The sequence below is a fragment of the Oncorhynchus kisutch genome, unplaced genomic scaffold, assembly GCF_002021735.2.
Source record: "Oncorhynchus kisutch isolate 150728-3 unplaced genomic scaffold, Okis_V2 Okis06b-Okis10b_hom, whole genome shotgun sequence".
NCBI lineage: Eukaryota > Metazoa > Chordata > Actinopteri > Salmoniformes > Salmonidae > Oncorhynchus > Oncorhynchus kisutch.
Genome location: NW_022261983.1, coordinates 13,365,017 through 13,378,402, shown reverse-complemented (window position 1 = coordinate 13,378,402; position 13,386 = coordinate 13,365,017). Strand labels below are relative to the sequence as shown.

The window sequence follows — 13,386 nt, the reverse complement described above, 5'->3', positions numbered from 1 at the left end:
AAAGATAACATGACAGAAAACACACAAAGCAGGTGGACAAGAGAAGAACAAGATATTTATTCAATATAATCTTAAAATGACTTTAAAGAAGTCAGACAGAAAGAAGATCATTAATGGTGAAGTAAAGAAGTTCAAAGATGGCGTCAAAGGGGGTTACATAGGAAGTCACTGATTGGGTGGATGTTACATCACATGTTACATCACATGCACATCACATGTTACATCACATGCCCATCACATGTACAGCACATGCACATACCCTGAAGAACTGACTACCACCACCTCTCCACTCCCGGCCCACAGGGTTCTGAAAGACACTCTGAAAGGGTGGATCTCAAAGGGTATTTTCCTGATTCCCTCCCCTACGTCCGATCTCCCTCTCCTCCTCAAAACATGTGACAGAAGCGGGCAAAGAATTAGAGAAGAACTAAGGAAAGGAAACGAGGAATTGAGGAAATGGTTTTGTGATTAAACTGAACTTTACTGAAACTAGCACCAGAAACAAAATGGATGCCCATCTAATGTAGAGTCCCCCTCTACAGATAACTCCACCTCAACCCTGTCAACATCTCAGCACCCAACAGATACACACCTATAGGGCTTTTGTCAAAAGTAGTGCACTATATAGGAAAAAGAGTGCTATTTAGGACACACCCAGTCAGAGGGTGTCTCTACTCGCTCATAGGCTGTGTTTATACAGGCAGATCCATTCTGGTGGTTTTGACACTAATTGATCTTCTGACCAATCAGGTCAGATCTTTTGCCACTAATTGGTCAAAAGATCAGAATGGGACTGCCTGTGTAAACAGCCATATAGAGCTGACTGCAACCCTCTGGATAACTGCTAGTTAATATTTGGCAATGGCACTACATTTGTAATCTTAAGTTCTATTCACACTAGTTCCTCCTGGAGTGTGATGCAAGGCATTATGGTTAATTAATGGAGTTGTTGGGAGAGACCCATTATGTCAACAGTTGTGACACGGGACACCTTGAGAGAGTGATGGTGGTAATCGGTCTCTGGAGCTGTGAATATTGGGAATTGTAGTTCCACACTGGATGTGAGTGTTCTATTGTAGTCCCATACTGTTTCCCCTCAGCCAGTCTGATTGGTGAGAAGATATCAGAAGTGTAAAACCTAATAAAAAAGGTACGTCCTTTCTCCCATGTTCTCAATCATCAACTCAAAAAGCTGTAGTGAAAAACACTACCAAGCCGTGGCAACATAAGACGGCCCATCTATACTTTAAAATGAGCTCTGTGTGTCTCTGACACTCTCACTAGAACCCTGGGACCTGTTAGAGGTGCTTTTCTGTGCTCCGTCCTACATCTTTCCTTCACTCATCTCTCCATTAACTCTCACAGCCCCTGTCAACCAAGCAGGCAGTATGAAACATGTCCAATCACCACAAATATGACCCCAGAACAGTTACTGCTGTAACACCTGACATGTCCATGGAAATAACGACTTTAACATGCAAACTAGCTTATTTAAATATGAGAAAGGATGGTCATGGTCTTAGATTCCATTGATTCCTGTCATATTTGATTTGTTCCTTTATTATACCACTGACTAGATGAGCTTCAGATATTAGTTTCAGAAGAGAAAGACTACATACATTATCAGAGAGGGAGAGAGAGATACAGAGAGAGAGATACAGAGAGAGAGGTGAGGACAGAGAGAGAGATACAGAGAGAGGTGAGGACAGAGAGAGGTGAGGACAGAGAGAGGTGAGGACAGAGACAGAGAGAGGTGAGGACAGAGACAGAGAGAGGTGAGGACAGAGAGAGGTGAGGACAGAACACTGTAGCAAAACGCATTAAAAAGTGTTTCTTATAAGCTCAGGTAGTCCCTCCCCGTCTAGGTTCCTAGTGAATACAACCCTGGGGTACGCATGGTGCATAGTAACACTACCTAACCCCCTCCTCACTCCTCTCATCCTCCATGTCAGCTGGGGGAGAGAGGATGGCTAGGAGGAGAGGTAACATGTCTGTTACACAACTATAATATTTCACAACATTGCCGTAACAGAAACATTGTGAGAAACGTGTGTTTGTTGGGGAATCCAGGCCACGAGCCCAGCAGAGAGAGAGAGGAGAACAGAGGAGGAGAGAGGTGAGGACAGAAGAGGAGGAGAGAGGAGAACACAGAGGAGGAGAGAGGTGAGGACAGAAGAGGAGAGAGAAGAGAGGTGAGGACAGAAGAGGAGAGAGAAGAGAGGTGAGGACAGAAGAGGAGAGAGAAGAGAGGTGAGGACAGAAGAGGAGAGAGAAGAGAGGTGAGGACAGAAGAGGAGAGAGAAGAGAGGTGAGGACAGAAGAGGAGAGAGAAGAGAGGTGAGGACAGAAGAGGAGAGAGAAGAGAGGTGAGGACAGAAGAGGAGAGAGAGGGTGTAGTGTGTTGAACTCTGCCAGCAGCAGGTGGTAACGTTAAGCTGAGCTAGCCAGGTGGATGGATCAGTCGAAGGAAATGAGCTGTGCCTCGCTGCCTGGATGGACCTGCGGAGGCTGCTGCTGCTGAACCTGCTGCTGGGGGCCACCAGGGGGAGCCATCTACACAGAGAGAGACAGAAGTAGTGTGAGAGAGATTAGATTACCATCAATCCCTCACTGCAACTCCCACTACATAGAACAAACAAGCCTCTGACATACGGAATCAGAAGTCCCCCACAGACAGGCAACATTATGCAGAGAGAGAGAGAGTTAGTGAGTGAGTGAGTGAGTGAGTGAGAGGAAGGGAAGAGGGCGAGAGAGAGGAGGGAGAAAGGAAGAGAGGAGGGAGAGGAAGAGAGGAGAGAGAGGAGGGAGAGAGGGGAAGAGAGGAAGAGAGAGGGGAAGAGAAGAAGAGAGGGGGAAGAGAGAAACCAAGAACTCCTACCTGTTGGTACATGGGCTGTTGTCCTGGGCCCTGCATGTAGGGTTGTTGTGGGGGCATGTTGGGGTCCTGCCCAGGTAGGGCTGCCATCATACTCTGCATGGCGTAGGGTGGAGGGTAGGCCACGTAGGACATACCGTTAGTGGGGGGAGGCTGGGGCATAGGGGGCAGAGACTGGGCCTGGGACACCACGTTCTGCTGAGACCGATGACAACATTAACATTACAGATGTCGCTAACAGATGATTTAAAGCCTACATGTAGAATGTATTATGATGTGGTTATAATAGATTATAACCACTAGTCATGAGCCGCTTGACTCCCTTTATAAACATCACATTATGATGCTAAATGAGGAGGAGGAGGAAGAGGAGGAGCCACGTTGACCTTTGACTCCCTTTATAAACATCATCACATTATGATGCTAAATAAGGAGGAGGAGGAGGAGGAGGAGGAAGAGGAGGAGCCACGTTGACCTTTGACTCCCTTTATAAACATCATCACATTATGATGCTAAATAAGGAGGAGGAGGAGGAAGAGGAAGAGGACCCACTTTGACCTTTGACTCCCTTTATAAACATCATCACATTATGATGCTAAATAAGGAGGAGGAAGAGGAGGAAGAGGAGCAGCAGCTTTGGAAAGTCAGTGAGGACAGGGACACAAAATGAAAGAGGGACATGAAACCTGAAGCCCATTTTAAAAAGGAGTCCAGGTCAGTGGTACCGGAGCACCAGGTCCCAATGGAGAGTGCCAACTGTCATGAAGGAGGAATAATGGTGGCAACAGTATGAGGAAGGCCCTTTCCTGTTTCAGCATGACGTTGCCCCCGAGCACAAAGCCAGGTCCATACAGAAATGGTTTGTCGAGGTCAGTGTACCGAGAGGCTCCTTAACAGCTTCTACCCCCCAGCCATAAGACTACTGACCAGCTTCTACCCCCCAAGCCATAAGACTACTGAACAGCTTCTACCCCCCAGCCATAAGACTACTGACCAGCTTCTACCCCCCAGCCATAAGACTACTGACCAGCTTCTACCCCCCAGCCATAAGACTACTGACCAGCTTCTACCCCCCAGCCATAAGACTACTGAACAGCTTCTACCCCCCAGCCATAAGACTACTGAACAGCTTCTACCCCCCAGCCATAAGACTACTGAACAGCTTCTACCCCCCAGCCATAAGACTACTGAACAGCTTCTACCCCCCAAGCCATAAGACTACTGACCAGCTTCTACCCCCCAGCCATAAGACTACTGACCAGCTTCTACCCCCCAAGCCATAAGACTACTGACCAGCTTCTACCCCCCAGCCATAAGACTACTGAACAGCTTCTACCCCCCAGCCATAAGACTCCTGACCAGCTTCTACCCCCCAGCCATAAGACTCCTGACCAGCTTCTACCCCCCAGCCATAAGACTCCTGACCAGCTTCTACCCCCCAGCCATAAGACTCCTGACCAGCTTCTACCCCCCAGCCATAAGACTCCTGACCAGCTAATCAATGGGCTACCCAGACCCTCTTTAACACTGCTGCTACTCTCTGTTATTATCTATGTATAGTCACTTTAACTCTACCTACATGTACATATTACCTCAATTACCTCAGCTAACCGTGCCCCCGCTCATAGACTCTGTACCAGTACCCCCTGTATAAAGCCTACTATTATTGTTGGTTAAGGGCTTGTCAGTCAGCATTTCACTGTAAGGTCTCTACACCTGTTGGTTAAGGGCTTGTCAGTCAGCATTTCACTGTAAGGTCTCTACACCTGTTGGTTAAGGACTTGTCAGTCAGCATTTCACTGTAAGGTCTCTACACCTGTTGGTTAAGGACTTGTCAGTCAGCATTTCACTGTAAGGTCTCTACACCTGTTGGTTAAGGACTTGTCAGTCAGCATTTCACTGTAAGGTCTCTACACCTGTTGGTTAAGGACTTGTCAGTCAGCATTTCACTGTAAGGTCTCTACACCTGTTGGTTAAGGACTTGTCAGTCAGCATTTCACTGTAAGGTCTCTACACCTGTTGGTTAAGGGCTTGTCAGTCAGCATTTCACTGTAAGGTCTCTACACCTGTTGGTTAAGGGCTTGTCAGTCAGCATTTCACTGTAAGGTCTCTACACCTGTTGGTTTCGGGCTCATGTGACAAACAGCATCTGATTAGATCTGACGGTGTATTGCTGAGCCTCTCATTGGGACTTGACATCAGGCATTACATCATGTGGTTCACATTAAGGAGGAAACCTAGTTACCTAGACGACAAACTCAGCATGAGGAAGTCCACGAGCACGTTTCCATTTCAACACCAATAGTTTGGTAACAGGCATGACACTCCCCCTTCTGTTCTCACCTGGTATCCCTGTGTGGGTGTGGGCTGGTAGTTAGAGTAGGCGGGGCTAGTAGTGGGCAGGGCCTGGCCAGGGGGTGCAGGCTGCCCATTGGTTCCTGCAGGCTGGTACATGTACATGTTGGGGTCTGGAGCAGGGAGGCAAACACAGGAGAGTCACGTTACAGAAGGTCAATGTACACAATATATACAGAAGTATGAGGACACCCCTTCAAATGAGTGGATTCAGCTATTTCAGCCACACCTGCTGCTGGCAGGTGTATAAAATCAAGCACACAGCCATGTAATCTCCATAGACAAACATTGACAGTAGAATGGCCTTACTGAAGAGCTCAGTGACTTTCAACGTGGCACCGTCATAGGATGCCACCTTTCCAACAAGTCAGTTGGTTACATTTCTGCCCTGCTAGAGTTTCCCCGGTCAACTGTAAGTGCTGTTATTGTGAAGTGGAAACGTCTAGGAGCTCAAGCTCACAGAACGGGAAAGCTGAGTGCTGAAGCATGTAAAAATCATCTATCCTCGATTGCAAGACTCACTACCGAGTTCCAAACTGCCTCTGGAAGCAACGTCAGCACAATAACATGAAATGGGTTTCCATGGACGAGCAGCCGCACACAAGACTAAGATCACCACGCTCAATGGGGTTGGAGGATGCCAGGAGAATGATAACAGGTCCAATGGATAGTGCCAACTGTCATGAAGGAGGAAGTTTAGTGAAGGAGGAATAATGGTGGCAACAGTATGAGGAAGGCCCTTTCCTGTTTCAGCATGACAATGCCCCCGAGCACAAAGCCAGGTCCATACAGAAACTACCATGCTGGCTCCCAGACTAACTACCATGCTGGCCCCCAGACTAACTAACATGCTATTCAACTAGACATGCTGGCCCCTAGACTAACTACCATGCTGGCCCCTAGACTAAATACCATGCTATTCAACTAGACATGCAGGCCCCCAGACTAACTACCATGCTATTCAACTAGACATGCAGGCCCCTAGACTAACTACCATGCTATTCAACTAGACATGCTGGCCCCTAGACTAACTACCATGCTGGCCCCCAGACTAACTACCATGCTGGCCCCCAGACTAACTAACATGCTATTCAACTAGACATGCAGGCCCCTAGACTAACTACCATGCTATTCAACTAGACATGCTGGCCCCCAGACTAACTACCATGCTGGCCCCTAGACTAACTACCATGCTGGCCCCCAGACTAACTACCATGCAGGCCCCTAGACTAACTACCATGCTGGCCCCCAGACTAACTACCATGCAGGCCCCTAGACTAACTACCATGCTGGCCCCCAGACTAACTACCATGCTGGCCCCTAGACTAACTACCATGCTATTCAACAAGACATGCTGGCCCCCAGACTAACTACCATGCTGGCCCCTAGACTAACTACCATGCTATTCAACTAGACATGCTGGCCCCCAGACTAACTACCATGCTATTCAACTAGATATTCTGGCCCCTAGACTAACTACCATGCTATTCAACAAGACATGCTGGCCCCTAGACTAACTACCATGCTGGCCCCTAGACTAACTACCATGCTATTCAACTAGACATGCTGGCCCCCAGACTAACTACGATGCTGGCCCCTAGACTAACTACCATGCTATTCAACAAGACAAGCTGGCCCCTAGACTAACTACCATGCAGGCCCCCAGACTAACTACCATGCAGGCCCCCAGACTAACTACCATGCTGGCCCCTAGACTAACTACCATGCTATTCAACAAGACAAGCTGGCCCCTAGACTAACTACCATGCTGGCCCCCACACTAACTACCATGCTGGCCCCCAGACTAACTACCATGCTATTCAACTAGACATGCTGGCCCCTAGACTAACTACCATGCAGGCCCCTAGACTAACTACCATGCTATTCAACTAGACATGCAGGCCCCTAGACTAACTACCATGCTATTCAACTAGACATGCTGGCCCCTAGACTAACTACCATGCAGGCCCCCAGACTAACTACCATGCAGGCCCCCAGACTAACTACCATGCTGGCCCCCAGACTAACTACCATGACACAAACATTTGACTTATTGGGGTCTGTACTAACCTGGAGGCATGGCCTGGTACTGTCCTGGTCCAGGCTGGTTCATGTAGACGTTGTGCATGGGCGACCCCTCCACTGACCCTGAGGGGCTAAAGGTGCCTGGGTAACTGGGGGGTCCCCCCGGCTGCCCGTACACCACCCCTCCTGCCACGTTGGGGGGCAAAGACTGCATCTAGGGTGAAAAGGAGAGGAATTTACACAAGAGCTGGACAAAAAGAACAGCCACTAAGGTAAATGCCAGGTTAAACTCCTCTGCAGCAATCATTTACACAGAACCTCTGTAGACTAACAGTGTCGTGACACGTCTTCCCCAAGGATCTGTTTAAAGACTAACTCCCCCTTGCGCCGGCCGGAGAGAAGGCCTCCCCCGTGTGCCGGCCGGAGAGAAGGCCTCCCCCGTGTGCCGGCCAGAGAGAAGGCCTCCCCCGTGTGCCGGCCAGAGAGAAGGCCTCTACACTGTGGCATAGTATAGTATAGTGTCTACCTGTGGGCATGGTATAGTATAGTGTCTACCTGTGGGCATGGTATAGTATAGTGTCTACCTGTGGGCATAGTATAGTATAGTGTCTACCTGTGGGCATGGTATAGTGTAGTGTCTACCTGTGGGCATGGTATAGTATAGTGTATACCTGTGGGCATGGTATCGAGTAGTGTCTACCTGTGGGTAGGGCTTGGTATAGTGTCTACCTGTGGGTAGGGTATAGCATAGTGTCTACCTGTGGGTAGGGTATAGTATAGTGTATACCTGTGGGTAGGGTATAGTATAGTGTCTACCTGTGGGTAGGTTATAGTATAGTGTCTACCTGTGGGTAGGGTATAGTATAGTGTCTACCTGTGGGTAGGGTATAGTATAGTGTCTACCTGTGGGTATAGTATAGTGTCTACCTGTGGGTATAGTATAGTATAGTGTCTACCTGTGGGCATGGTATAGTATAGTGTCTACCTGTGGGCATGGTATAGTATAGTGTCTACCTGTGGGCATGGTATAGTGTAGTGTCTACCTGTGGGCATGGTATAGTATAGTGTAGTGTCTACCTGTGGGCATGGTATAGTATAGTATAGTGTCTACCTGTGGGCATGGTATAGTATAGTGTAGTGTCTACTTGTGGGCATGGTATAGTGTAGTGTCTACCTGTGGGCATGGTATAGTATAGTGTCTACCTGTGGGCATGGTATAGTGTAGTGTCTACCTGTGGGCATGGTATAGTATAGTGTCTACCTGTGGGCATGGTATAGTGTAGTGTCTACCTGTGGGCATAGTATAGTATAGTGTCTACCTGTGAGCATGGTATAGTGTAGTGTATACCTGTGGGCATGGTATCGAGTAGTGTCTACCTGTGGGTAGGGCTTGGTATAGTGTCTACCTGTGGGTAGGGTATAGTATAGTGTCTACCTGTGGGCATGGTATAGTGTAGTGTCTACCTGTGGGCATGGTATAGTGTAGTGTCTACCTGTGGGCATGGTATAGTATAGTGTCTACCTGTGGGCATGGTATAGTGTAGTGTATACCTGTGGGTAGGGCTTGGTATAGTGTCTACCTGTGGGTAGGGCTTGGTATAGTGTCTACCTGTGGGTAGGGTAAAGTATAGTGTCTACCTGTGGGTAGGATATAGTGTAGTGTCTACCTGTGGGTAGGATATAGTGTAGTGTCTACCTGTGGGTAGGGTATAGTATAGTGTCTACCTGTGGGTAGGGTATAGTATAGTGTCTACCTGTGGGCATGGTATAGTATAGTGTCTACCTGTGGGCATGGTATAGTATAGTATAGTGTCTACCTGTGGGTAGGGTATAGTATAGTGTCTACCTGTGGGCATGGTTATAGTATAGTGTCTACCTGTGGGTAGGTTATAGTATAGTGTGTCTACCTGTGGGTAGGGTATAGTATAGTGTCTACCTGTGGGTAGGGTACAGTGTAGTGTCTACCTGTGGTTAGGGTATAGTATAGTGTCTACCTGTGGGTAGGGTATAGTATAGTGTCTACCTGTGGGTAGGTTATAGTATAGTGTCTACCTGTGGGTAGGTTATAGTATAGTGTCTACCTGTAGGTAGGTTATAGTATAGTGTCTACCTGTGGGTAGGTTATAGTGTAGTGTCTACCTGTGGGTAGGTTATAGTATAGTGTCTACCTGTGGGTAGGTTATAGTATAGTGTCTACCTGTGGGTAGGTTATAGTATAGTGTCTACCTGTGGGTAGGTTATAGTATAGTGTCTACCTGTGGGTAGGTTATAGTGTAGTGTCTACCTGTGGGTAGGTTATAGTATAGTGTCTACCTGTGGGTAGGTTATAGTATAGTGTCTACCTGTGGGTAGGTTATAGTATAGTGTCTACCTGTGGGTAGGTTATAGTATAGTGTCTACCTGTGGGTAGGTTATAGTGTAGTGTCTACCTGTGGGTAGGGCATGGGGAAGGCAGGCATCTGGGCTCTCATCTGGATGGTGTGTTTCTGTTGCTCCAGCCTCATCTGTCTCTCCTTCTCCTGCTCCTGGAGTCGCTGGATGGCCAGCTGACGCTGCATCTCTAGGTACTCCTGAAACAGTCACCACATCAGACACCACATCAGACACCATATACCACCTAACAGGCTGACGCTGCATCTCTAGGTACTCCTGAAACAGTCCCCACATCAGACACCACATCAGACACCACCTAACAGGCTGACGCTGCATCTCTAGGTACTCCTGAAACAGTCACCACATCAGACACCATATCAGACACCATATACCACCTAACAGGCTGACGCTGCATCTCTAGGTACTCCTGAAACAGTCACCACATCAGACACCATATCAGACACCATATACCACCTAACAGGCTGACGCTGCATCTCTAGGTACTCCTGAAACACAGTCACCACATCAGACACCATATACATCATGTGACTAACCCCCTACCGCATAACAACCCATACCTCATCATGTGACTAACCCCTACTGCAGAACAACCCATACCTCTTCATGTGACTAACCCATACCTCATCATGTGACTAACCCCTACCGCAGAACAACCCATACCTCATCATGTGACTAACCCCCTACCACAGAACAACCCATACCTCATCATGTGACTAACCCCCTACTGGATAACAACCCATACCTCACCATGTGACTAACCCCCTACTACATAACAACCCATACCTCATCATGTGACTAACCCCCTACCACAGAACAACCCATACCTCATGTGACTAACCCCCTACCACAGAACAACCCCTACTGCATAACAACCCCTACCTCATCATGTGACTAACCCCCTACCACAGAACAACCCATACCTCATCATGTGACTAACCCCTACCGCAGAACAACCCATACCTCATCATGTGACTAACCCCCTACTGGATAACAACCCCTACTGCATAACAACCCATACCTCATCATGTGACTAACCCCCTACTGGATAACAACCCCTACTGGATAACAACCCATACCTCATCATGTGACTAACCCCCTACTGGATAACAACCCATACCTCATCATGTGACTAACCCCCTACCACAGAACAACCCATACCTCATGTGACTAACCCCCTACCACAGAACAACCCCTACTGCATAACAACCCCTACCTCATCATGTGACTAACCCCCTACCACAGAACAACCCATACCTCATCATGTGACTAACCCCCTACTGCAGAACAACCCATACCTCATCATGTGACTAACCCCCTACTACATAACAACCCATACCTCATGTGACTAACCCCCTACCGCAGAACAACCCATACCTCATCATGTGACTAACCCCCTACCGCAGAACAACCCATACCTCATCATGTGACTAACCCCCTACTGCAGAACAACCCATACCTCATCATGTGACTAACCCCCTACCGCAGAACAACCCATACCTCATCATGTGACTAACCCCCTACCGCAGAACAACCCATACCTCATCATGTGACTAACCCCCTACCGCAGAACAACCCATACCTCATGTGACTAACCCCCTACCGCAGAACAACCCATACCTCATCATGTGACTAACCCCCTACTGCAGAACAACCCATACCTCATCATGTGACTAACCCCCTACTGCAGAACAACCCATACCTCACCACGTGAATAACAGGGAAATCACGTTTTTCACTGCACTTAGCCTTTAAACACTACAGCTGATCTGTTCTACACAATATATCTAAACAGACTCCCAGCCCTGTTGTTCCCCAGTCTGTCACCTGTTATTATCTATAACATAGCACCCCTCCTAAACAGACTCCCAGCCCTGTTGTTATCTATAACATAGCACCCCTCCTAAACAGACTCCCAGCCCTGTTGTTATCTATAACATAGCACCCCTCCTAAACAGACTCCCAGCCCTGTTGTTCCCCAGTCTGTCACCTGTTATTATCTATAACATAGCACCCCTCCTAAACAGACTCCCAGTCCTGTTGTTCCCCAGTCTGTCACCTGTTATAATCTATAACATAGCACCCCTCCTAAACAGACTCCCAGTCCTGTTGTTATCTATAACATAGCACCCCTCCTAAACAGACTCCCAGCCCTGTTATAATCTATAACATAGCACCCCTCCTAAACAGACTCCCAGCCCTGTTATAATCTATAACATAGCACCCCTCCTAAACAGACTCCCAGCCCTGTTATAATCTATAACATAGCACCCCTCCTAAACAGACTCCCAGCCCTGTTATTATCTATAACATAGCACCCCTCCTAAACAGACTCCCAGTCCTGTTTTTCCCCAGTTCTGTCACCTGTTTCTTCTGTCTCATGATCTCTAGTTTCTGGGCCAGCTGGATCTGTCTCTGTCTCTCCGCCTCCTCGGCAGCACGACGCAGCTTCTCTCTGTGTTCGTCTCGTAGGGCGTTCAGGGCGGCTCTCGCGTCACGCACCTGGGCCAGCTTGTCCTGCAGACCCTCGTAGTACACTGGCAGACAGACATGGAGATGTTCAGTTAGTGGTTAAACTGTACAGGACCAAGACAACAAACATGGTAAACCAACAAGCAGACAGACATGGAGATGTTCAGTTAGTGGTTAAACTGTACAGGACCAAAACAACAAACATGATAAACCAACAAGCAGACAGACATGGAGATGTTCAGTTAGTGGTTAAACTGTACAGGACCAAGACAACAAACATGATAAACCAACAAGCAGACAGACATGGAGATGTTTAGTTAGACAGTGGTTAAACTGTACAGGACCAAGACAACAAACATGGTAAACCAACAAGCAGACAGACATGCTCACGGTTTGAGCAAGAGTGAGGCCGGGATTGAACATGCCATTTATAGGATAATCCTGATTGAGACATATTGTTTACAGTGAATGTGGTCTCCACAAACATGGGAACATGGTTTTTAAAACATGCATTGCAGACAAAGCACGATCAGATTGAATCCCGGCTTCAGAGAATCTCTCTTACATAAACAAACACTGAAACAAAGTCCCCCCCACAGAACCAAATCTCCCCCCTAACTCACGTCTCTTCTCGTCCAGCTGATTGAGGATGTCCAGTAGCTGGGGGTGCATGGTGTTGATGGACTGGAAGAGGGAGAGCACAGCGCTGTCGTTGGTGATGCTGCGACCGCGCATGTGGTTACTCTTCATACGGTTCAGGAAGGTGGTGACCGCGTTCTGCAGAGCCTTCAGGAACGCATCGTGGTTCTCCTCCGACTCACCGTTCTGATACTGCTGCTGGGGGTGGTGGAAGAAGAGAGGAGAAAGGGAGGAAGAGGAGAGGAGAAAGGGAGGAAGAGGAGAAGAGAAAGGGAGGAAGAGGAGAAGAGAAAGGGAGGAAGAGGAGAAGAGAAAGGGAGGAAGAGGAGAAGAGAAAGGGAGGAAGAGGAGAAGAGAAAGGGAGGAAGAGGAGAAGAGAAAGGGAGGAAGAGGAGAAGAGAAAGGGAGGAAGGGGAGAGGAGAAAGGGAGAAAGGGGAGAGGAGAAAGGGGAGAGGAGAAAGGGAGGAAGAGGAGAAAGGGAGGAAGGCGAGAGGAGAAAGGGAGGAAGGCGAGAGGAGAAAGGGAGGAAGGCGAGAGGAGAAAGGGAGGAAGGCGAGAGGAGAAAGGGAGGAAGGCGAGAGGAGAAAGGGAGGAAGGCGAGAGGAGAAAGGGAGGAAGAGGAGAAAGG

The 13,386-nt window shown here is 48.2% G+C and overlaps 1 protein-coding gene across 9 annotated transcripts in view; it reads right to left on the bottom strand.

The window, feature by feature from the left end:
* Positions 1-35: 35 nt before the first annotated feature.
* The window catches only part of LOC116360007 (hepatocyte growth factor-regulated tyrosine kinase substrate-like), a 31,759-nt gene continuing 18,408 nt past the window's right edge, over positions 36-13,386 (bottom strand). For 4 of the 9 annotated variants that reach the window (XM_031814416.1, XM_031814413.1, XM_031814417.1 and 1 more), the window contains exons 14-20: positions 12,742-12,955; positions 12,011-12,183; positions 9,685-9,825; positions 7,301-7,469; positions 5,219-5,343; positions 2,879-3,073; positions 36-2,553 (exon numbers count right to left, since the gene is read on the bottom strand). In XM_031814416.1, the coding sequence (XP_031670276.1) occupies positions 2,458-2,553; positions 2,879-3,073; positions 5,219-5,343; positions 7,301-7,469; positions 9,685-9,825; positions 12,011-12,183; positions 12,742-12,955 (1,113 nt within the window). In that variant the 3' untranslated portion in view covers positions 36-2,457. The remainder of the gene's footprint in view (positions 2,554-2,878; positions 3,074-5,218; positions 5,344-7,300; positions 7,470-9,684; positions 9,826-12,010; positions 12,184-12,741; positions 12,956-13,386) is intronic. The other 5 variants (XM_031814414.1, XM_031814418.1, XM_031814420.1 and 2 more) reach the window with 3 other exon arrangements.